This window comes from Aptenodytes forsteri, unplaced genomic scaffold, assembly GCF_000699145.1.
Source record: "Aptenodytes forsteri isolate BGI_AS27 unplaced genomic scaffold, ASM69914v1 Scaffold93, whole genome shotgun sequence".
Classification (NCBI taxonomy): Eukaryota; Metazoa; Chordata; class Aves; order Sphenisciformes; family Spheniscidae; genus Aptenodytes; species Aptenodytes forsteri.
The window spans coordinates 2,253,791-2,279,817 of NW_008794665.1; the positions used below are offsets into that span (position 1 = coordinate 2,253,791).

The 26,027-nt window shown below is 38.5% G+C and overlaps 1 protein-coding gene across 1 annotated transcript in view; it reads left to right on the plus strand.

Annotated features, from left to right (window-relative positions):
- The window catches only part of GRID2 (glutamate ionotropic receptor delta type subunit 2), a 766,470-nt gene that overhangs the window by 635,309 nt on the left and 105,134 nt on the right, over nucleotides 1-26,027 (plus strand). The window contains 2 exon segments of the mRNA XM_009273536.1: nucleotides 14,701-14,839; nucleotides 24,522-24,717. Coding sequence (XP_009271811.1) covers nucleotides 14,701-14,839; nucleotides 24,522-24,717 — 335 coding nt within the window.

Here is a 26,027-nt window from a genome sequence, read left to right on the forward strand (position 1 = left end):
GAAAGATGGTGGCAAACTTTTTAGCAGGGCCTGTTGCGACAGGACAAGGGGGAGGGCTTTAAACTAAAGGAGGGTAGATTCGGACTAGATATAAGGAAGAAATTTTTTACGCTGAGGGTGGTGAAACACTGGCACAGGTTGCCCAGAGAGGTGGTGGATGCCCCATCCCTGGAAACATTCCAGGTCAGGTTGGACGGGGCTCTGAGCAACCTGATCTAGTTGAAGATGTCCCTGCCCACGGCAGGGAGGTTAGACTAGATGCCCTTTAGAAGTCCCTTCCAACCCAAACTATTCTGTGATTCTGTGATGCTGTATCAGTTCTCAGTTGTAAAATGGAAATATTACCTATCTTCTTTCATAAAAACATGTTTTATATCTTCTGATAGAGAGGAAGACTTAAGTGCCAGTCTCATTAATTAACAATTTTAATTGTTCTTCAAGCTAATGCCAGGTCTTGACATATTCCTGTAATAAGGGAAACAGACTTGCTGAGCCTAAAATGCACAGCACTAAGCTGGGAAAATGAAAGGCAGATACCAAACACGTTAGGAATCAAACCAGTCTCCATGTTTTTCTAGCACATACACCAACAGCTATATTTGTGACATAGTTCCACCTTTAAACATGAAACCCCCAAATTTTCATTTTATTATTTTAAATCTAGGCTTGCCTATTAGTATGTCTGTGTGCCTTCATATAGTCATCTCTCTGAAAGAGGTACTGCAGCCCTGTGGTACCCATGCTCTTTTTCCGCATGTCTCAATGATTTGGCCAGCCCTCTTGACAACGTCAAAAAATAACTAAATTTTGGCAATTGTGTCTGTCTCAAATGTGTTTGAAACTACAAGTGATCACTGGAACTGACAACATATACTGAGAATTATTGTCATGTATACGGTACACATTTGCAAACACTGGATGTAGCTTTATGTGCATAATGCTTTCAGAGGTTTATTTGATTCTCTCTTTTGAAAATGTAATTCCAAGGAATAACCATGCTCCAAGTAAAATGTTCAGTAGTATGAGCATTTGTTTGCAGCAATATGATATCACTAGCATTAAACTGCCAGGGGATATGCTTGGATTTTCCCCTAAATTGAAGTTAAGACTCAGGCAGTCCTCAGAGGCATCTAAAATAATGGTTTTCTATATCTTGTGTGCACCTGCTTGCTTGAATAATAGCACTGGGTACATGAGGCAGTAGATTTAGAGGAGATGTGTCTGACACACCTTCTGTGAGGAGGTGGAGAATGAATGGTGGTGTGAAAGCCCAAAACCCACCTTCATTCCCCTAGGACTAGCTCCAAGCCTGATTAATTGACCATGAGAAGGTAATGTCTGTCTGGCTATAGTATAAATGCTGATCAAGACCAAATGAGGCAAAAGGGAAAATAGAATTGGACATCTGTGGCATCTATCCATCTTTCTTTCAAAAGCGTCCTAAGGTGAATATTTTACTCAGAACAGTTTCTTTAATTGTTATGATTTCTGATATGAGTTTATACTATATTTGAGAAAAAAATGGGTAAGTTAGATTGAGATTAAGTAATCAGTTTTGACTTTTCAGACTTCACCTGTGTATAATATATATTTAATTGAGGAAACAAGGAAGAACAGTTTAGCCAGGAACTGAATGTTTCTTGCATGGAGGAGGACTGTAACCCACATTTTTATCTGCAAAGATGTTTAGAAGCTGAAGAGGCAAGCCTTACTTGTCCTGCTATTTGATATTCCTGCACAGAAGCTTACACTTAAGTTGGCAATTTTGGCTGTTTAAGGTAGGGAGGAAGTGAGAAATGAGTTTTAGCTTTATTCAAAATACTGTCCCTCTGCTTGGATGACAGCAATTTCATCTACAAACTGATCAGCCTTTTTCAGCGGAGGATATCCAAGGCACCAGATGAACATGGGTTTAGAGGGGAACCCGTGGTAGTTTTCCATTGCTTTTCTGGTCTGCAGGGAGTCCCTCCTCTGCAACAGCTGTGCCGTAGCTGTATCCACCCATACGACTCTTCATAACACCAACTGGTGGGTAGGTGCCAGGAAAATTGCCTGCAAACTGTAAAGGCAGGAGTGGCAAAGAGGTTTTGAAGCTGCTGACAGGAAAGTCTCCCTTCTTCAGCTGTTGAGATTTTTTTTCCTTAGACCTCTTCTAATATTAAAATGTGTATAAAAGGAGTAGGCCAAAATTAATATCGAAAGGAAGCAAATAATGATACCAAATGAATCTTTTGATTAAGTTAACCAACCCATTGCTTTCCCTGATTGCTGAGAGGAAGGTCCATTCTCAGCAAATATGGGAAAATGAGAGCTGTTGGGGTTTTTATTTCTATTTTTAATTTAGTCAGCTTCCCAGCATGCAAATTAAGGGGATTGCCTTCACTATAGCAGCATCCCAGTATAGAAACCTCCTGCTGCTTCATTTTTATTCTTCCAGTGTCAGTAGGGGAGGGAGAGATCATAAAGCAGGACTTTACCTTTTCAGTGCTTTTGAAGTTAGTGAGATGGTGTTGGGTTAAAAATGAGCGATACCTCATCTACCAGACAAAAACTGAGATGAAGGAACATGTGTGGTTTTGACTGAAAAGTCTGCTTCCCCCATACTAGGATAGTGTAAAGATAACAGTGAAGGGGAAAGACAGAAAATCTTATGCAAACAGGCTGTTAAGGAACAGTGATAATAAATCTGTTGAGTGGGGGTGTTCGTTGTTCATGCCTAGATATACTTACTAATAGAACATGTTTAGGTATAAGCATGTATTCCATCCTTACAATAGCTTCTTTCATTTCTATATCTACCCCCAAAGAGGAAAATCCTTGCTATCCAGTAAAGTAATCTTTGAAGCCACTTCTAACAAATCTGAGTCGTGATCTTAAGCAGGGTGATAGCTGATGTGCAGTAAAAAAACAGGTTATTCAACTTTCAAACATAAGCAGTTGTATTAGTGATTTTAATCAATAAATGACATTATAGCATTATTCTCGGTGAAACTTAAAAGGATGAGGGTTTTCTTCTTTCCTCTGTTCACTATGAACTGTCATAGTATTACTTTAGGTTATCTGAGTTTTAGAGATCACTGTGCTAACAACATTACAGGATGTACCTGAAGTGGAATTTTAGTCTAAATTTTAAAATGTGTTATTTAGGAACATAATTAGAGCTCCTGCATTAGTGATGATTGAATTCCATAAGGTTAGGAGTTCATTGCAGAGAAGCACTCTGAAAATTAAAGGATAACTAGAATTAGTGACGTGAAAACGGAACTAATGTTTCCGAGATGCCTGTGATTCACTTGCCTCTGAAGTAGTCAGGTGCCACTCTGTGATGACGGATGCCTGGAAATCTTGCAAGAACAGATTTATGAAGTATTATGATACTTTGAAAGTTCAAGCAAAAAACTATCTTTCAGTATGTGATCTTTTTAAAAAATTCCCTTCACCCCAAAAATCTGGAGTCACAGAGCTGTGTAGAGGTAAAAAAAAGATGGTGGAGAAAAGTACCTGTCAAAAGATGCGGAGGCTTTACTGGAATTATTGTTTGTCCTTACGATCTCACTGCATTGTCTTTTGTTTTGCTTGGTTCATAGTCACTCAGTTTCAGCCAAAGGGGACTCTTTCTCCCTTGTGACAGGCTTTTAGCTAAAGCAGCACTTTAATACCTCATTAATGACATTGTTCAGTTTAATGTTAATTGTACGTACAGATGGCCTGTTTTCAGTCCGCTGTGCAGAGTTCTTTTTGCCATCCCAGAAGGTACTATGTACAACACTGTCAGTAGTCTATGGAAAGGCCACCACTATGCAAACTGTATGTGAGAGTTAGCTGCTTAGCCGCTTATGAATATGTACCATAGGTGATCATTGTGGTTGATTGTTTGAGGCTTTAGAGCATTTATATCCAGCCATTAGTAATAGGGAAACTGGGTCTCAGCACCTCTTGATATCTAATAGGAAGGTTGCCAGTGTGCAACGTTATTTGGTAAGATCGGGTGACAATATTCTCTAAAATAATAGCTAGCATATATAATTTTGATGCCTTCACAGTGGCTGCAAATAGTGCCTTTATATGGGCATGCAGTCAGGTGCAATCTTAAAAGCGCACATCCCTATAGAAGAGGATCCCCAGAAGCAACTTGTGTTTGTTACACATGCATGTTGAGCTCTAGTCTGTGTTTGCCTCCACATGTGTGTATGTTTATAATTATATCATGTAAAATTATTGTCCTGTGTTGTAAAAGTGGCAACAAAAGATTATCTGGTCGGAGCTTCTTTTGAGCAAACAGCTGTTGGTAAAATTGCTAGGCTTATTGCACAATTATGATTATGTAATGGAATGGTACCGTATTTGGTAACCCCAAAATTAAATTTGAAACCTGCTAAGTCTTCTGATAAAACAATGCATTTCAGCAGCATTAGTACGACAGATTTTGGCCAACTTATTCATTAGAGGTGGGCAGCAAGCCTCACAGTTCCAATCTGGTCATAGTTGTAGCAATCAAAAGATTTACTTTCAAATATCAAGACTTGCATGATATTTCAGCATCTGGATATGTGTAGTATAAGTCTAGTAATGCTTCATCTAAGAGCTCCCAGTAACTTCAGCAAATACAAATAGACGCCTCCATTTTCAAACTTTAGCTGCAGTCGTTACTCTTCTTTTGTAATGACAGCAGAAGAGAAAAATGAAATACACTTTTATGATACATTTTCCAGAACTTTTAGAAGCACTGTAAAGTCTATCCATCCCCCGTGTCTGTGTAATTATGTTGCACAAGTCACTACGATGTATTGGCATTAAATTACTGCATGCTATTATTTGTAACATTTTCTTTTATCTATGATGTGCTTTGATTTTCAGTTGAAAACATCATATTTTGCTAATTCTGCAGAAAGATGGAATTTGACCACTGCAAAGTTGCTAATATCTGAAATAAGTAATTTATTTTGTGGGTCTAGGCTTAAAAGCTGGGAATTAATTCCTGTAGCTCTTGAAGACTCATACTGTAAATACTACATAATAGAAATGCAAATCTGATTAATATATGTTCTTGAAGTATCACCCATACCAGGAGAAGCTAGACCACAGCCATTTGCTACATGGGGATATGACATGCTTCCCTTTCCAACTTTGGTCTCATTGTCGCCGTTTCAGCAAGATGGGTGGAAAGAAACGATTTATTGTTGGGAAGGGAATTATAAATATACTATAACTAATATGTTATGCTAACATCATTTTAATCACGTAATTATTGAAGGACTGTTTGGCCTTTAAGGACATTGATTTAATGGGAATTAATTTAATGATTGAACACTGTTTGTGTAACATTATTGTTGCTAGTGATGCAGAAAATTGGAATCTCAGCTCAGCTGAAAAGAGGTTAGACTTTCCATTATCACATTAGATCCCATTCTTCTGGAATGCAGTTATTAGACCCTTTTTTATACTTTCAGTATATATTTAAATGTTTGAGTTTTATCTAAAAATTCCTGAGGAGAAAAAGTAAGTAAAAATGTTCATCATTGTACTGTTCTCATTTTTAATCAGTCTTGAATTTCTGTTTAATGTAGCCTTAAACAAAGTCCATTGGATTTTGGTTTTGACTTGCTGTTGCTTCTCCCATGAAACAAACTTTCTCTGTTTTCATTCTCTGCTTTCTTCTCTGCAAAGCTGATCATTATGTTTAGGATGAATAGGGGTTTGGTTTATGGAATGGTTTTACAGCTATAAAAAAGCAGCAGCTTTAAAAAGTAGTAGCACACAAAGCGCAGTTCTATCTAGATTATTCTGAGGCTGAATCCTGCAGGGTCTAGTCACAGCCCAGGAGTGATTTAAAAGAGACTCTGACCCATTCATTCTAAAAATGGAAATGGTGAACATTATAGAAAACCTGTATTCAGTACCTGAGGATTAAGACAGAGTTAAAGCTGACCTTTATAGGTACAACTCCCATTTACCTAAAGGGATGTTTGTTGTGTCTGGCTGCCCTCCTTGATTTGCCCTTAGTAGTGCTATTGTCATGAATTATTTTTCAGCTTTATAGAGCCTCTAACTACTGTTGTGTGTAAATTAGAGCCAGGGAGAAAAGGGGGGCTCTGCATAAACAAGTGATTGGAAGCATGTAGTGAATAGCTGTGTCTGACAGGCTTTTGCAGATAGATTAATTTTCAAACAAAATTTTAATCAAGAATGTCTATGACAGTTCCTGCTGTATCTTGGCAGAGTTTTACAAGGGAGTCTGGTGGCCAAATGATTAGCCCTCTGTCACTAGAATGAAGCCGTTGCAGTAGAGACAGCAAGCTGGGCAGGCTTTGTATTGAAGACAGATAGAAAAATAATTTGACTGTAGAAGTAGCAGAGGCTCAAACTTATAAACACTCTGTAGGTTGCTAACCCAGCGGTGAGCCAACACTGTAGTAGGCTGAAATGCTTTGCGCTGGGTAGCACTAGCCCTTTCCTTGGTGCTAGAGCATTTTCTAGCTTCAGAGAGGAGGGTTTCAAAGAACATGACTGAGGATCCTGTGTTTCATGCAAAATAGTTTGTGAGTAGTCATTTGGGCTGTCTTTTGGATATTTCTATTTGGCCATCAAGTTATGTATCCAGGCCCTTTGACCAGATTTATGAGATGGGTACACTGGGCCGCAAGTCGACGAGGGCTTAGTGGCAGTGCCACTGGTCCTTGATTAGCCCCAGCATTTGAAATCTCAGCATGGGTAACCTCTTCCAATTATTGAGGAAACAGAGCTGAGCAATGAGCCTTAGTATGCAAGTCAAATGCCAAAGACACATCCAAACAGATGCACAGCAGTAGCAAACAGAGGATTTTCAGAGGGAGTTTGCAAGATATGAAATATAACTTGGAGGTCATTACTGGCCAGCAGTAACCAAGAGTGGCAAGGTAGCATGGTAATCTCCCTTTCAGATTGGAGCTGGCTCATGCCTGGCTTCCTTGGTAGGAGGTTGTAGAGAGCCTACATCTGGACAAGGTTGTGCATATACCCACAGGTTAACTGGTTTCCAGAGTTGTTGATAAGTATCTATAAGCATGTATAAGATGCAGTTTCTCAAAGTACTTTACAGATTTCAGATGACTAGGAGTGATTTGAAATAAGCCTGAAGGAGAAGAAAGATCGTCTCAGATATTCTCCCTGTCATATAAGGGGGAGAGATAAATGAGGAGAGCTTTCTTTTGTGGATCATTGCTTCCCTTCTGGGAGGGCAATGAGGGCAGTGCTTCCCACCCAGCTGAAAGGAAACAATCTTCCAGGGAGCAAGTGTAATGAGATTAGTCAGGGGATCATTACACTAACAACAATAAATGGGAGAGAGTAAGTGATCGTTTAGTTCAGAAGTAAGACATTAAGGGGGGAAGAAAAAAAAAAATCAGGGCACCAAATGACAAAGTGAACACATTCTTTAATTGTCCATAGACCAGTGCCAGAAATTGGAGTAATAAACAAGAACAGTTGGAATTACTCATAAATATAGATTTGGTCTTTGTGGTGTTACTGAAATCTAGTAGGAACATATAACACTATGAAGTACTGAAAGACAGATGGACAAGATGGGCAAAAGGGGAAGAAGAGTGTCACTATGTCAAAATGGCATTAGGTATTTCAGAGGCATTGAATACTTGGAAAGAATTGATCTTGATTTCTTGTGGGACCGTGTGCTAATCCCTGGAGCACAAAATAAGATGGGAGTCCCTGTCTGCTGTGGGCCACCTAATCACACTGGAGTAGAGAATGAATGGCTCCTCTAGTGCATATCTGTAACGTGTAAGGGAAAATGTGAGATACAATAGGGGAATTCAGTCTGATGTATGTTTCAAGTCTCAGGCTGCCCATGCTGAAGCATCTTGAATGCACATATAGAGCAGATGGAAAGAAAAAGAAACATTGATCGCACCAAAGAGTTAGAAGCTACAAACTTCAGGAAAAATGACATGGGGAGCAAGTGTACGCAGAGGTGAGTCAGAGTTGAGAACAACAGGAAGGAGGGCTTTGAAAATTTTATTAGGAGCTAAAGAAACCTTAATGATAATGGTGCATTAGGTGAAGGTGCTACCATTCAAAATAGTTATGCCAGAAAGGCAATAAATATTTCTCTTCTGTGTTTAGGAAAAAGCAAATTAAAGACTTTCCATGTCAAGAGCAACTCAAGAGGATCTTAAATGGCAGCTACTAACGTCAGACATTTTCAAATCAGCAAATCCAAACAAATTTCACCCAAATGTTTTAAAAAAGCTTGCTAAGGAGCTTCCAGGACCACTATTTGTTGATCTGAGTCTTGGGGCATTGGGCAGGTTTAAGAAAGCTGACAAAAAAATCTAATGTAAAACCTAAAGACCAAACTGAACCTTCAACTCAAGTGTTTCTTCCATCTTAATATATGGATGTAACAACTTGAAAGACTTCACAAATATAGACAGACACTTAACACTTCCAAAAGATATCACCATTAAAAAGTCTGGTATTGAAAATACATATTTATACAAAACATTAGTATTTCTCAAAGAGTACAGCAACAGTCCTTCTCCTCAAAATCATCCAGAGAAGGAGAATAACCAGAAGAAGGAAGCCAAGGCATGTCCATGGTGTAAGTACACCAATGGCATACAGAAAAATGCTTTATAATGTATTGTTGGGAGCAACACCCGAGCCAGACACTGAACAGTACCTGAAGAGAGAGAATACTGCTGGAAGCTGACAACAGAAGATACGCAAGGAGATTTTCAGTGTAGACAGAGATAGGATATGTTTGGTTTGTCCCTTAAGCATAGTGTTTGACATATAAAAGACTCGTGTTCAGCAAAAAGGATAGGCCAGGTATAAACTCAGAAGAGCTCTGATGCTGTTGGAGTAGGCATATGAAAATGTCTCCTCTTTCAATTGTATGCTAGAAAGATAGACATCAAAAATTTATCTAATATTTCAAATTTTAAGATTAATGAATACCAACATTTCCATGAATTTACAATGGCTCCACTAAATTATTTTTATGGTAAATAGAAGAAAATATGAACATTTCTAAATACTTCAACATTTTTAAATGTTTCAAATATCTCTTTTGAAGTGGTTTTTGTTTTTCATTTACTTCATGTTTATTTTTAGAAAACTAATATTTGAAAATAGCTTTGACGGAAGCTTTTATAATTACTTTAGTAAAAAAAAAATGGTTCCCTTCCAATCCTACTACTTCCAGTGAACCAAAAAAACAATTCCTCTAATAACTACCTGATGTATTTGGAGTATTGTCACAGTATTAATAGTAATGGTAGTAATAATACCTAGATGCAATGCCCTCTCTTTAGGAAGTAAGACCTATAGAAAAGTTTCATGTGTGAAACAAAATATCTGAATGTCACTTTTCATATATATATTTTTTTTAAAAAAAATCACTACATTTTAATAAAAACAAAATGCTAGGGGAGAAACAGGTGGTGTGGTAAATAAAAGCAATAGCTGGCTCTTGAACTTGTCCAGACCTTGTAGAATCTGGCTGCCAGCCCTGCCTCATGTTCAGTTCCTTCCCTACTCTCAGTCCCCTGCAATCTGCCAATATTTGCAAGGCTAGGGAATTTTTTTTTTAAAAAAATCACTACATTTTAATAAAAACAAAATGCTAGGGGAGAAACAGGTGGTGTGGTAAATAAAAGCAATAGCTGGCTCTTGAACTTGTCCAGACCTTGTAGAATCTGGCTGCCAGCCCTGCCTCATGTTCAGTTCCTTCCCTACTCTCAGTCCCCTGCAATCTGCCAATATTTGCAAGGCTAGGGAATTCAGCCACTGATTTACAAGCTTATTTGGAAGGCATTACTGATTCAAGGGGTTGTATTCTCCTGTTGAAGAATACATGTCATGCCTGCTGTGGTCAATGGGTGTTAACTTCAGCACACAATGTAGTATTACAAACTCAGGTTATGACATGCTAGCTTATATGTTATGGAAATGAATGCACTCTGCACAGTTCAAGGAAGAATGGAAAAGTACGGGTGAAAAAATGAAAAGAAAGGAAGAAAAAGTAACGATGAGAGATTTTCCAACAACTTCCAAGCTGCATTTATTTCACAGCTGGTAGAAATAGGTACAGGCTTCACTGACTGTAAAGTTTTTTTTTTTGTCCTATACTGCACTGAACATTTCCAATTGAAAACAGGAGAGATTTTATATTATCAAGAAAGTTTTTAACAGAACAATAGCAATAGCTAATGCCCTGAAAGATTCTGCCTTTGAAGAGCTCTACTTTGCAGAGATTTGTAAAGATAACAGAGCTCAGTCAAACTTTAGGTTTTGTTTCTCATGGCAAAAATAGCTGAAATATAAAATGCCTTCACCTCTTTGTTAATACAAACTGCTCCCCTCACACCCGCTCTCTGTTAAATGTCCCTTTCACAAAGAAAACATAAGATGTACAATGATCTAAACTGTTTGCAACAGAACTCCACGCTTTAAATTTGTGCAAATGGAAATTGCAGATGCACAGCATAATTGATGTGACTGTTCTAACAAGCTAAAGGCTAAACTGCAGCCAACTCCCAGTCCTTTGTGTTTTTTTCCAAAGGCCAATAATTCACTGAATGTGGACAGAATTTTTGCGAGAAAAAGCAAACCCAACATCTGTCCCCAGATAACCCACCCTATTATTTCTTCACCTTCCTTTTCCAAGCACAATCAAGATCCTTGCTTTCAAGTTTGATTGTATTAGAGTTCCTCAACAAAACAGTCACAATTAACATCTTTTTCATGGGTCTCAAAATTATCTGAAAAAAATCTGGCTAAAAATCCTTACACAGAAATTCAGCTCACTGCAGCCCTCTAGCAGAGGCTATTGCAGCTTAAATGATTGAAATTTGATGAAGTTATTCACAACTGAGATATGTTCTTAAAGTGAGAATGGTAGGGTAGCCTTGATGGTAAGCATTGGTGACAAATTGAATTTTGTCTATAATAAGAACCTAGTCTTTGGGATTTCCCTGGCAGCTGTGTTTATCACAAATAGAAATTCCAAGCCGTGATTCTTGTAGTGTCCTTCCTGCAGGAGAAGCGCAGAGCCTTCTCATCCAAGCCTCTCTCTTCACATATGGAGTTGCTGCAGGAGGCTCCCAGTCCAGCTCTCAACTCCCCCCAGAAACATCATTTAGTGGAGTTATCAAATTCAGGACATAGAATAATGGTGGTTTATGGCTTTTGTCTGTGTGCAGTTGTTTATAAAGTACTTTTCAATAATTAATCTTCAAAGGGCATTATTGTTCTCAGTAATCAATTCCGAGTTTTCTCAACATTGTGGGCTCTATGCTGCCAAGCTATTTGCTTTAGTAATAGTAAAAATATTATTTTTGAGCTATTAAGCAAATGAATTTTATTTATAAATATTGTGCATTCCCAGTAAAATTGTTAAATCGATATTAAATCAGAGAGAGACCTTATCTTGCACATTTACTGCCTGGATGACGAGTAACAAAATTTGCATCACTTTTCAGCAAGATGGCTGCCACCAGGCTTGATCTCAGAAATGCCAACTGCGGTTAAACTTCTCCAAGAAACGTTTCACTGTTTCTTTTTGCCCACAAAAAAAAAAAAAATCCCTTTCTATCTGAAACACTTGCTTAGTTCTGCACTATGCAGATGAACACAGTTTTTCTTCAACTGACAAATCCCTGAGAACAAGATGTTTGGAGAAACAGCCTATGCATTCTGAATTTTTCAAATTTAGTCCAGAATTATAGAATACCAAGATCTCACCAGGCTGTGATCCTCAATTTCCCTGTTTTGCCCATTTTTCTTATGATTTCATTCCTCCTTCTTGCCTTTAGTCGTCTCGTGATTTTTTGACTTGAAGAAACCTTTAAACTTACTGCTAACAAGGGAGAATAAGTTAAAAGACATTAGCAATCTGTATGGGAATTGTACAGGTTCACATTTTATCTCCTAAGGTGGGTTTTTCCTGATATTTAGGTCTGTCATAATTATACATTATATTGTTTGCATTGTCAAGACAATGCGTTATTTTTCTTACCTTCTGATATTTAGCTTGAAGCACTTGGAAAGAAATGGGAATAAACAAAAATTCATAAGATAAGTTGCAGTCTAAGCCTGTCATCTGAAGCAGGCCAGCATTAAACTGGTCTAGGATTGATGAAGGAGTGCTGCATTAGGTGAGAGTGGGAGGACAAAAAGTAATTTCTTTCACTGTCACTTCTACGGTAATTCAGGTCTTTCAGAAAACTCCCAATAAGATTGCTTTTTGCTAGTTCAGTTTAGTCTGGAAAATACCTTTTCCTTCCTGCACATGCAATCTGAAAATTTTAAAGGCAGATTAGAAGCGTCAGTGCAAAGATTTTAGAGTAGGGGCGGGAGTGATGAATTATTCTGATATGTGTTTCTTGTATGTGTACTTGGATGTAAGCTTTGTCCTCAAGCTTCGTTTATTGACTGCTGATATACAAGGTACAACTGTGAATTAGGAACAAGACTTCACAAACACCTGGGTGAACTAAAAGCACTTGGATGACCAGCACTCACAGTTTTTTAAAGTCTGTTGTTAACATGGGTGTTAAGAAAGAAAAGTAACTGAATAGTGGGGACAACCCTTACCGATGTATGGGAAAACTGCACCGTATGAACAGTAGGGGAATGCTGTGGCTGAGGGGTCTGTGATGGCTTTCATGGTCACTTGTAGCACAGCATCCTCTCTTGAAAACCAGAAGGCAGGTGCGTGACTTTCAGTGGTCCTCTCTTTTCTGACATTTTATTTCAATAAAAAAACGTGAGAACTTAAATTTTTACTCATTAAGTTGAAAAATGAAAATGCAAATATGTTCAGATGATCACTGGCTTCTTCTCTACCACTCTACCCATTTCAATACGAAGATTATCTGCAGGGATTGGCACCTGAAATGTAAAAGGACAAACAGCCTGTTCTGATAAATTGATATAGCTGTCTGCCCATTTCATTTTATTAAAAATCATTTTTAAATGAAATATCCCAAAGACATTTCAAAAACTTGTAAAGTAGAAATATTCTATTAAAAATCATTTAAAATTGACGTGGGAGAGAAAACCAAATCTTCAGATGTTGAAGTTAATGTTCATCTTCAAAAGTCCTTATATTGAAATAATATCTCCTGATCTGATTGGTAGATTCTTATTTCAGATAATCACATGGCATCTTGGAAATAAAAGGAAATTTATGCCTGACTCCACAGGTCTAATATAGATTTTGTCTTTCAATACTGGAATTCTTAAAAGGCAAAGGATTTCAATACTTATATACCAAAAATATAAATGAATGGAGTCAGTTATTATTTCACATGTGGTACAACTCCACATCACTGAAGTAGGAAAAAAGCTTCAAATTTGTTTATTGTATGGTGATGCAGAGTTCCCAATGCTTTGTATAGGTAGGACAAACTTTGAACAAAACAGTAAGGTGATCCTTCATATTCAAGCATTGATTAAATATCTAGTTTGTGTACATAATTGAAAATTATTTGTACTTGGAATGGGAATAATTGTAATTTGTATTCCTATTAAACCTACTTGCTGGGGAAATGTGAAGGAGTTTTTACGTAAGTAAAGATCCAGCACAAAATACTTATAGATGATTGAATCTGTAACAAACTGCTTTTGCTTTTGAAAATCTCAGCTATTGTACCATCATAAGATTTTGTGTCTGAGAAAGCTACCTCAAAAATAATGACAACTTTTCAAATTGCGGAGTGTAGGGGGAGAGGAAACAGGTGAACATCTTGAGCTGTTGACTGTGAGTGGTTGCTGCATTCACCTGTCCCCCCAGTTACTTGTAGCTGTGACAAAACTTACGCTGCAGACAAAATGGGTATTTTTAAAACAATGAATTTTCCTTCATGTAAAAATCTGTGGTTCATACGTTTTTAACCAAAAAAGTTCTTTCAAAGACTGCAAACTAGTGTGTTTTGGGGGCAGCTATTTGAATAAAAAATAATGCTTTTCATGGCTTGCTAAACTGGGCTCTGTTCACACAAGCAGTGGTGTGCAGCTCAGATCCTGGTAGGTTTAGTTGCTGCTAACGTTTTGTTTACATAGCAGTTGAATTTTAAAGGAAAGCAACTATAGGAATACAAAACAATTTTGCATTCTTCTTCAATACATGTGATTTCTTTTTTTTTTTTTTTCATGTCCAAGTTCACTTGCAGCAAGTTGTACACTTTTTTTTTTTTGCACGTCCAAGTTCACTTGCAGCAAGTTGTACACATACATATGGCTCTCATGAGCATCTGCCTGCCTACAGAACTGCGAAAAATAATTGTCTTGAGGTTTTTTTAACTTTATGTTCTCAAGCATGCAAGAAAAACTTAATTAAGGTTTGTAGATAAGATCTCTAAGGAAAGAACATTGTAAGAATTTACTTTTGCTCTTTTTGTTCTGAGATTTTGAAATCTATTTCTATTACTGGACAGGACTGGCAGATGAATTGCAATTAAAGGCACAATAGCAAAAGAGATTAAATACAGTCATGACAGCTGACAGCGTGGGCTTCCTTCAGTACTTTTCATTGGATAGAAAGTGTGGCTCCAAGTCCTGCTCAGTTTACTATATCAATCTGCTTTAGTAGAACCCTGCTGACCTTGGGGTCTAGTTCTCCTGAGCAATGCATGAGCAATGAGGATCTGGGTTTCTTTCTGCCAAATGAAAATTCTTGCTTTTCTTTCTTCCCCACAGGAGGAGAGGTTCCATACACAACCCTGGCAACCCGACTGATGATGGGGGCTTGGTGGCTTTTTGCTTTGATTGTCATCTCCTCCTACACGGCAAACCTAGCAGCTTTCCTCACCATCACACGCATTGAAAACTCCATCCAGTAAGTTGATAAAGAATGAATTGAGGGAAAGGAGGGTGAACATATATATACGTGTAGAGGGGTATGAATGTTCTACTTAAATGTGAGAAAAGGGAGAAATTTTTATCATCCTGAGAAGTAGTTTGGAAGCTAAAAAAATAGCAATATACCATAGACTTCCTGTCTCCCTGGAGACACTTTGTCTTTAGGATCAGAATTGTTGGCCTCTGGCAGATACTCTTCTGTGGCACATATACATACATATGTATGCACACATGCATATTTTGAAAGAAGCAATTGAGTTTAAGATAACCAGTGTATCAGTATTTGAAATGGGAAAGTACAAATTGTTGCTGTGTGTTTTCAGGCTATGCTTTCCATTCAAATGCATCCTGTGCTCTAACACTTTGATCAGGAGGACCCCAATGCTTCTTCAATGTATGGGGAGCTCAAAGCTGAATTCATCTTTTCTTGCCAAGGCAAAGATGTGTTAATAGCAGCAAACAATAAAAATTCACTTACTAGTCATCTTTGCTCCTTCTGCTCCCAGGTGCTCTTTTACTACGTTAACAGATCACATTGTTCTCTTTTTTCTGTCTATTGGTTCTTTTGCTTCATGCCTCTCTAACGTGAATGTCCTTGTCTTCTCCTGTTCCTTTTATGGTGAACTGTTTTTCTGTCACACCTGCCAATCCTTTTTTCCGGATCATCTCATCTCTCCATACCACAGGAACCTTTCTCGGTCTCCTACCCTCTTGCTCTGCCCTTTTGTTCTCCAGTCTCCTCTCCTCCAGCAAGCTGCACGCTGAGTTATTCTCGCTCCCACTGCTCCAGTGATGACCTCCATCCCCAAATCTTTCCTCTTGGGTCAAAGCAGAGACTAGAAAATACAGTGAAGCATTAGCTAGCCAAGCACTCTAAGAGGCAGCTGGCCATTTTTCCATAGCAGGTTTTTAATCTTGAGGCTACAAGTCCATGAAAGTATGCAAGAGTAACAAAGTTAGCCTTTCCCATAAATCCTTCTTTGCAAAAATGATAGAGTGGCTTTAAAGAAGAGAGGCGTGTTCTGCTGTATTTCTTCCTCCAGAAAGGTAAGAACCCGACCTTCAAGTCAGGCTCAGTGCTTTCCAAATCTCTTTGAAATGGCCCCTGACTGAGCCACTAGTGTAGACTGGGCAGGGGGAGCCTTGGCCTCCTGTGAATTCATAGGTTAGGTTCAAGTGTCACTGCATGCCAGCCAATCACCGTGGTCTCACTAAGGCACTTGTCCTCTAGGTGAGGATTTTTTACATACTAAAACCAATCCAGGCTTTAACAGCACATGGACAAGTAGACGTCTGCAATAGCAGACAAGTTTTATTTGCAATTGGAAGCCGAAGCTCAGACCCGAGAGCAGAAGCAGCCCCTCACTTCGAGTACATGGTTATCTCCTGACTCTCCCCAGTAGGAGCATCCTCTTGCACTTCATAAACCTTTTCGCATTCTCCCTGCTCCTTGGATGAAGGGGGGGAGAAGTTGGTGTCTCGTGGCCCGAAATGCCCAGGCATTACCAATCCTTACTCGTTCCCAATTGGAAATGAAGTGTCTATGGTTGTTATCCTTGCTTTCTGGGCTAACAACCTCAACACTTTCATCTATTAGAGGGCTAAGCACTCTAAGACAGAGACACGTAAAACAGACTAAAATCACCTGAGCAAATCATTCCCCTGTCACAGTTGCATTACCAGTTAAATCAGGTTATCATTTTCTTTTGAGATCCGAATAACAGACTTGGAGATAATGGAGTGCTGCAGGGGTATTTTGACACACCCAACTGTTTGACTCGGTAGTCCCAGTTAGAATCCCTTCACAATTTATAGGGGAGTAAAATGATGTTCTGCATCAGTGTTTGTCAATATTGATCTTAAGGTTTTGAGGGAGGCTGATTTATTTTTTTTTAAGTTTAAAAAGCCTTACATTTGACTAAGGAGCGTGAAGAAACAATATGGGCATTTGTACACGCAAAATAAATAATAATGATATATTCAGTCATTCAGTTTGTCCTTAACAAATATGAAATACGACTCTGCATTCTGCTTTGAAATTACATCCCTTCTAGTTTTGAAGTAGTCCAGAAAAATGTTCAAATTACTGTGACAAATGTCTGAATTTTCTTATCATGTGTAAAAAAGAATAAAATATACCCAAACTATAATTTAATACATCTTCAGCTTTTTCTTGCAGTTTATTATGATGTCACTAGAAAACCCTCAGTGGAATTCTGAGGTTTTCATGTATAGTTGGGACTACATTGGTCTTTGTGCTGTATTATTTATGGGCAAAGTCACTGAAAATGTTTTATTCAGTAGAAAACGTTGCAGCTGGAAAGCTTCTGGAATGAAAGAATGGAGACATTTTTCAACAGCGCTTGCAGCTCAAAAGTAGAGTAATTAGATGTGTTAAGTATCCATTAGGGAATGAAGTTATCCTAACTATGGTGGGAGTGTAAAACTTTAGTTTACAAAACTGCCAAAATTGGAACTCAAACCAGCACATAAGAGAGAGGCTGTTTGTTTACCATGCTGAATTACTGCAAAGTGGGAAACATGAATAAGCAATAAAGAAAAAAAGCTGATGCTCTTTTTTTTTTTTAACAGATCAAATTGTACCTTGGGGAGCTTTGAAGGCCAGAATGGAAATGAGTTTAAGTATTTAAAGAAAATAAACCAGATTCTGCTTGTAGTGCTAGCCAGCCAGCTTCAGAGAAGTCAGAAAAATGAAAGAAATTGAAGTCAGTGGGTTTGCACAGATGTAACAAGTAGTTAATAGGTTTTCATTTCAGATTTCCAGCTAGCATCAGATATTACAGTGTATTGTTGAAGGTACTGTCCTTGTGGTATCTTTTATGAAAGATAGGAGGATTCAAGCAGCCCACAGCACATTTTATTTCCATGAAACATTCTGGTAGTAACTGCATTTCAGCTTTTGGATGTGTAGCCAGTTTGTGTTCAGAGCTCTTGCAGCTTCCCTTTCTCGGCTGGTATGAAGGTTGGGCCACTCTTCCTACTCAGTGCCTCACGGTATCAGAAGCCTATTTTGAGAAGAAAAGCATACAAAATTTTGTTAGGCAATGCACTAGGGAGGACTAGTGAAATGTTCCCTTTCCCTAGAGAGTCTCGAAGTAGAACTTTGCTGTATAACCTCACTTGAAGTTGATGGCATTTGTTCTCTGCTTCACTGATTAATTTGGATTAAATTGTTACAATTCTTAAATGAACTTAGAGGAACAAGACGAATAAGAGTGGGCATTAATCTCCTTTTCCAAGCAAATGGCTACTCTTAATACCTTTGGGAGCTCAGCTTTTCATCTTCTGCCAACAGGCAGCATCAGGAGTAGAGGCGTGCAAGTCATAAAGTAGTTTGTAGATGCATCTTTTGTTCACACTTGACCCACATTGCAGATGACATTTAAATGAAGGCAGTCAGCATTTCAAATGCCAAAACATTGTGGCAGCAAAGCAAAGCAAATTTCTGTGTTCCTTAAATCTTTAGATCCCTGTCTCAAATGCAACATGAATGAATAATAATTAAAAGGGGCTTTTCTTGGTAAATGCCAAGTAAATTTGGAGGTCTCGAGCTGTTTCTCGTAGGTGCTGATGCTGTGAATTTCATCACTGAGCCAGTATTGCCATTACTGTGTTTTATGATTCCCTTAGGACAGAATTAGAGTCCTTTGGCAGAGACTGATTTTACTCAGACTGCTGCACTGCACTGTTTTCCTGGGTAAAGGGAGGGTGTCACCACCTTCTCACAGGCACTGAAATTTTGCAGGAAAGTTGAGGGGGTGAGGTGGGCAGAGGGAAAGTCAAAGGATTTGTCATATGAAAGGCCAGTGGTTTCAAGTTTAAATCTAACCCACTTCTTAAAGCGTGTAAGCTTGATTAAGACTTTAGATTGTACGTGTTATGGGGAAGAGTCTGCATCTTGTGTCTTCTGTAAAATAAGAAGTTCACATATTACGTTCTCTATGTTGTAAGTAGTATGTCCCGTTTGATAGGTGAGACCTCTGCCTCTGAATGATGGAGGCATAGCAGTAAAGCATGCCTTTTGTCGTCCTTGTTTTGCCTAGTCATTCTTTTCACAACATTTTTCCTAAACCATGATTCACTTGAAGCTAAGATGTCCCCAAGGCTTTAAAGAGCTCAATACAACTGCCTACAGGTTTTCTGCAAGGGGGGTTACACAAGAATGCGGTAATTGGAGTAGCTATTTCCTTATGCTGAAAAACAGAATGTTCTTTAACCTTTCCTTTAATGCAGTCCACCCAGATCTTCAAACTGGCTAGCAAGCAGTATTACTAGTTTCTGACACAGCTGTCACTGCCAACAGTCAAATCTCTTGGATTCTGTGCCCTGTTGCCTAAGCATGCCTGTGAATTAATCCTGAATGTCCTAGAAAAAAAAGAAAGAAAAAAAAAAAAGCATTGGAAAGCTTTATCTGAATTAGTCATAAATAAAGACTTCAGTCTAAGCCATGACATCAGTTATTTTCTCCTAAAATTTAGTGACTACTTCTTGCAGACAGTTCTGTGCAACAGTCAAGTCTAACAACGTGGATAGCCTAAATCGATCTATAATCCAGATCTACAAAGATACTTTGATGCCCAAGCCTCTGACCTCAGTAGTATTTAATCACCTAAAAAGGAATTTGGTTATTCCTTTATGGGACTGACCTTTTGTTTTTCTACATTTTCTGTGTATTTTTTAAACACTTTTAGCTGACATATATGAACAACATTTTACCAATTCTAAGTCTAGGATTTGAATTCATAGAAGAGGGTATGCTTTGGGGAAAGAAACATATGCAAATCCTAATATGATTTTTTTTTCCTTTGAGTTGAAAGCAGAGATAATTTTTTAAATTACAAAGTAATTAATTTGTACTAAGCCAGAAAATGAAAGTGACCTGACAACTGCTGCCTGATTAAGGTGCAGAATACTAAACAAAATCAACAAGTGCTGAAAAATACATGTAGCTGTTAATAATTCATCCTCAAATGACTCAATTCATCCTTGGAATAGCCTTATATTTTAGTTAATTTGTATGGGATAATATTGGTATTATCCCAGTAATTGCAATGAGAAAAAAACTTATCATAAAGACATGTAACGTTTTTCCCCACAATGCTTCATGAGTGATAACCAAAAATAAGCTGAACTGTGGCCTGACTGCATAGTCACTTCCCTATAAGTAGAATTTTTCTATATGCAAGCTCAGTTAAAAGTATTTTATTTTACAACAATTTTTTCAACTATATCTGCTTTTTTATTTTTAAACACTTTTATCATTCATTACCTTGTTGCTTCAGAATTAGAAATTCAAAGAGAAAAATGTTTTAAAATGTGGGATTATAATTGCCTTACTCATGTTAGATGTGTGCTTTGCTTTGCAGGTATTTCAACTGAGATCAGTAAAACTATCACAAAATTAAATTCCCATCCAGCGTGGATAACGGTATCAGAATTTGGGCATCAAAGGATACCCCATAGGAATTAATCAGTTTGACAAATACTTTTTCCTTATTTTGAGATCTGGTATGGCAGCTGTGTGGTGAGACTGGGTGACATAGTGAGGCTGGGGATTTATGTCTCCACTAAATGTATTTGTCTGAATAGAGAATGAGTTGTTTAATTCAGGAATAAAGGTACATCGAACAACGTGTAACCTACAAACCAGCCTGGAGACAAAGTAGTTATAAAAATTCTTTCTTCTGGAAAGGAACCTCAATGGATTAATAATTTTATTAGTTCTGTCAAGGTTTGTCATTTCTCTTTGTTTTGCTGTACCTTGGCTGCTAGGTTATGAATGTCATGCCAGTAGTCTGCAGAGTTGCAGGTTATAAAAAACAGTTTCTGAAGGAGGTCATATATATTATGATCCCATTTGACATGTTTGTTTGAGGGGGTGAAGTCATTGACGTGATAGGTCTTTTCCATTTTTGCAGCTTGCCTACACAGCAGCATACACACGTGTACACCTCAGAGGCTGCAAAACTTCTTTCTCGCTCCTCAGCGTAGGGTCAGGTGAACCAAAGCCTGGGGTTTACTGCTGACAACAGCGTTTAGCGCATCCGTAGAGTTTACACTCATACTTGTCTTGCTCCTGTCCTCTCGCCATCATTTTCTCAGCATAGAGCAGCACCTACAACTGTGCAAAGATGTAGAGCAGGGCAGCTGAGAGGCATCCTGTGTTTTACGATAGCACACCAAACGGTAAAGAACTGCAGACTGTAGTCAATGCCAGACCTGGAAGCTACAACATGCCTTCCTGAAGGCATTGACATAATTCTCCTCCTTGTTATTTCCCCGCTGGTGATGCCTTTGTGTGTGGTGGCACTCTTGCTTGCTTCTCAGACTGTTTGTGGTGCGCTTCCCATACCTGCTTGTAGTACACTTCTGGACTAACAACTCATGTCTTTGTTGGCTTACCTTTCTGAAAATAGCAAGGTTGTTTTTATAGCCACAAGATATACAGAGGAGCTGTTTTTCCTTTTGTGCTGTTTCTAACTGTACTGTTTTGTGGCAGCAGCTACACGTATCATTTATATACCAGTTAGCAGTAATATTTCAGAAGAATGCTTTGCTGCTTGTTATATTAGAAATCATATGTCTATACAGAGTCTTGTAAAGTAATGATTGCAATTTTGCTAGGTGTTGTCACTAGAAACTGGAGACTCAGTAAATACTTTTTTTTATACTTTTCTAGTAATATGTATGACAAATAACACTGCAATTACAGGACATTACAATATGCATCCTGTGACAGTTTGTTGCACTTCAGAGCGCTGCCAGGAGATACGGAGGTGTATTGGCAGCAGCAGCAGCAGTAACACAAAATGGGTGAATATAGTATCTTGTATTTCTCTAGTGCCTTTTATCAGCGATGTAGAAGGCAACCAGATTGGTCAGGCATGAGATACCTTTGGTAAATTGATGTTGACTGTTCCCAGTCAGCTGCTTCTTCTTCATGTGCTCAGAAATGTGCTCTGAGAGGACTCATTCCATGATGTGGGATGACCAGCCTTAATTCCATGAATCATCTTTTTTATCTTTTTTTGAATATAGTCTGGACATTTCCTTTCTCCAGTGGTCAGGGATCGCCTCCAATCTCCTTCATCTTTCAAAAATTAAAGCAAGCAGCTTTGCAAGGATGTTGGCCAGCTCTCTCAGCAGACTTTGATGCAGCCTGCCAGGTCCCGTGGACTTCTATGGGTCTAGTGCTCTCAATCAATCCCTGCCTTTCTAGTTGGGATTTACCTGACCACCTACTGCTGGTTGTTCATTGCCTGCTTGAACCCTGCCTCTAGTCACAGAGACCTGGGAGACCTTGTTGGGGAAGAGTGAGGCAAAGAAGGCACTGAGCACCTCAGCCTTACCTGTGTCTGCTGTCCCCTTCAACAGGTCCACACTTCCCTTGTTCAGCCTTTTAGTTCTGCAAAAGCTGTTCTTGTTACCCTTGAGGTCCCTCAAGAGCATCCACTCTAGTTGAGTGTTGGCTTTCCTAATGCTATCCAGAGTTGCCAGGAAATGTTTCTAAATTCCTCCTTTGTAGCCTGTCCATACTTCCACCTTCTGTATATTGTTTCATGAGATGAATGCCTTTTGAAAGTCTTGGGTTTTTTCAGTAATTTCAAAGTGTAATAGATGATTGAATTGCTTTCCCTGGAGAAACCCACTTGGTGACTATGTCTAATCTTCAAGACTGATCTTTAAAATCATATCAATCCTTATTTCAGTTTATTTATTAAACCAAAGTATAACATCTTAATTGTTTACTTTTGTAATTCCCCTGACTACCACTAGAGCCTTTTAAAAATATTTACTGTTTCCCTTTCACACACTGGCTGTAATGAGGTTTCACATTTTTGCGAACAGCTCAGGCATTTCGTATTTAATCTTTCAGAACTCATAGGTGTTTATCTGGACTTGATAATGATTTTTTTTTACTTTTCAGTTACAAATTATCTGCAGTACTTACTATCCTGATACCTTAGTCTACTAGAGTCTCACGTTTTTCTTCCTAGAAGGGGGCATGTCTCAGTTAGTCCTCTCATAGAAGACCAATATAAGTATATTGGTTTCAGGAAGAGCTTCATCTAGCAGCTCACCTTTGATGATCCCATATGTGTACTGATTCTTTGCAGGTTCCCTGCTGCTTATGTTCTTGAAGAGGAATGCCATCTTGTTGGATAAAGAGGAGAAGATTGTGGGGTTTTTAATACCATTAGTTATTTACTCTTCAAAATTAAATTTATCCCTTCCTTATATTTGCTATATATTATCTGCTTAGAATTTAGCTCTCATCCAATGTTTTTTCTAAGCCCCTATGTCTGAATTTCAAAGGATTTCTTTTTGACTCAACTAACTTCTAAACCCTTGCCATTGAGCTCTATTGGTTTCTTCTTTTCCTGCTTTCTGTTGTGTTCAGAGGCATACATATGCTTTGAGATCCGATTACTGTTTTCTTCAGTGCCATCCCTGGAACACCTAAGAATTCCATTTTTTTCCCCCTGTAGGGCCATTTTCACTTGCCTCTATATTTACATGTTTCAGAAACGCAACTTGGAATTTTATGAGATTCCTGTATTTGTGTTTGCATTTTCTGTAGCTGTGATGAGCTTTTACAATTTGCTATTGCCTACTTTAAGACAGCACTCAGACCCTTGATTTGTCCTTAGATGTCATCCACTAGATTTGTGCAGTTTATACAAAGTTAATTTGTGCCAGGAAAGCTATAATGGGTTTTAGGCACTAGACATATTGCAGTAGTTATTTTGAAACTTTAATGAATGCCATTGAAGAAACAAAGGTACGGGAGAGCAATTCTATAGGACAGGAAAATAAAGGCCAAGAGGTAAGGAGACTTTAAAGTGTTCTGATACAACTTTTTAAGTCCAAAGCAGGGTTGACAAAGCCATATTTGGGATGCTTTAGAAACTTCTAAACTGGTTAATTTTTCTTGCTTATAGGGAACAGATAAGACTAGGTAAAGTAGAGCAAATTTATTGGACTAAATGATGGTCCAATGATATTGGACCGTGATGAAAAGGCAGTTCATGAAACCACAACAGAAATCTTCCTATTGCTGAAAATAATGTAGGATATGACCTGCCTTGTGTGATGGGTGCACAGTTCAGCACAGGAATACCACTAAAAAGCTGCTCTTCACTGTGTAACCCAGGAGCACATAGAAGTACTCAGGCCAGGTGCTTTGGGCTAGATTCAGTGAGTTCTGGTGCTGACACTCCTGCTCCCCAGCAGCAGGGTGTGTGGTGGCACCGTACGGTCGTAGGTGGTTACTTCTGTTGAGCTTGCTGCGTATGGCTGGAGGGACTGCAATGCTCCCTTCTCTCCTTTGCCTCTGCTCAGAGGAGCTCTCGGCATTTGACAGGATCGTCTTACTCCTTCCGTTGTTCTCTTTTCACCCATTTTCATTTTTTCCATCCCTTCCTTTCACTTCATATTCCTCCTTGTGTCTTAAACCATAAAAACAATTTTTCAGTCTTACTTTGTCTTTTAAGAAAAAAAGAAAAAAAACCCAACAACAAAAGAAACTGGCTTGACAGCTGTCTTCCTATGTGTTGCCCTTTGCTTGCCTGCAGCTCCTTCCTCTTGAAAATGTGGCTTCAAGTCTCCTGTGTCTCTTTTCTTCACCAACAATTAAGGTCTCTCCAGGATCTCTCAAGGCAGACGGATATTCCTTATGGCACTGTCTTGGACTCCGCAGTCTATGAGCACGTCCGAGTGAAAGGGATGAACCCTTTTGAGAGGGACAGCATGTATTCCCAAATGTGGCGTATGATTAACAGAAGTAACGGCTCAGAGAACAACGTCATGGAGTCGACCGCAGGCATTCAAAAGGTACTGGTATGACTTACTTTTTGCTTCCCATTGGAGATGCTCTCCTGTAACACCACATTTGCTTAGTTGTTGCTTTTAACTATAAGGGATGCATTTGCACCCAGATAATGATCATGCCTGGTACCCATTTCTGCAAGTCCATTGCATCGGCGTGGAGGATTGGGACTTCTCAGCTATGTAGCTTGTTTTCAACCACATTTTAAAATATAAGTACCTAGAGTGTTTGCTCTGAAAAGGATTTATAGGCATGAGAGATGAATGCATTTGTCAGGATGCAAAATAGGAATAGGAGCACTGGACTTATAACCCCAGAAGACATGGCAATGTACTGTACAAAACTTAAAGCACTATGAATACAAGACATTGATTAACTTATTATTGTATACTCCTGACACTGAAAACTTTGGCTTTCAGTTGTAGCTCTGAATCACGTACGTTTCGAGAGAGGCAGGCAGAAAAAGATGATCTGGCTTTAAATAAGAGTCTCACAGCCACCTTCTGTAGTGAGTTCAGCAGTGGAAAATACTTTGAGAGCAGGAGTCAATGTTTGTAGGTACATTTGTGAATGCAGTAGTTCCCTCCCATGTTTTTGTTGACAGCTACAGCTTTTATAAGAACAGTAGTACATGAAAGGGTTCAGTATGAGCGTGAATATGGGTTAATGAGTGACTGTATACAAACTTTATCCCTACCATTGTATCTTCATATTCAGAGTTTTAAATCAAATTTGAGAAATATCATATTTTATAGATTTTTATTTTAAACTTCAAAATGTGAATGTTAATTGGAGGAAATATCCATGAAGTTGTGTGTTCACTTGTTTTAAGCTTGGTTTAGAGACTTCTAAAAATCCAGACAAACTCTGCCTTTTGTCTCCACCAAAATCCATTTGCCAGGAAAACCTGTAATTTCTGGTGTTTTCACACTGGACACAAACATGTAAGAGAGTATGTTAAAAAGAATGATGAAGTCACTGGTGATCTCTTAATAATAAAAGAACCACAAAATAACAAAGATTCTTTGGAGTTTTAAAAATCACTAATCCACCCTCTGTTTAACTGAGATCATATTTTCTCCTCTGAAGGACTAAACAGCATGAAAGAAGACGCAAGAGAGGCCCTGGGGAGCTGCGCTTTTGAAACCCCTTTAGAAAAAGTCATAAGCTGAAAAAGCAAGAAAAAAAAAGAGTCTGAAGATTTATTGGAAATAGCGAAGATTCTTTGGAGTTTTAAAAATCACTAATCCACCCTCTGTTTAACTGAGATCATGTTTTCTCCTCTGAAGGACTAAACAGCATGAAAGAAGACGCA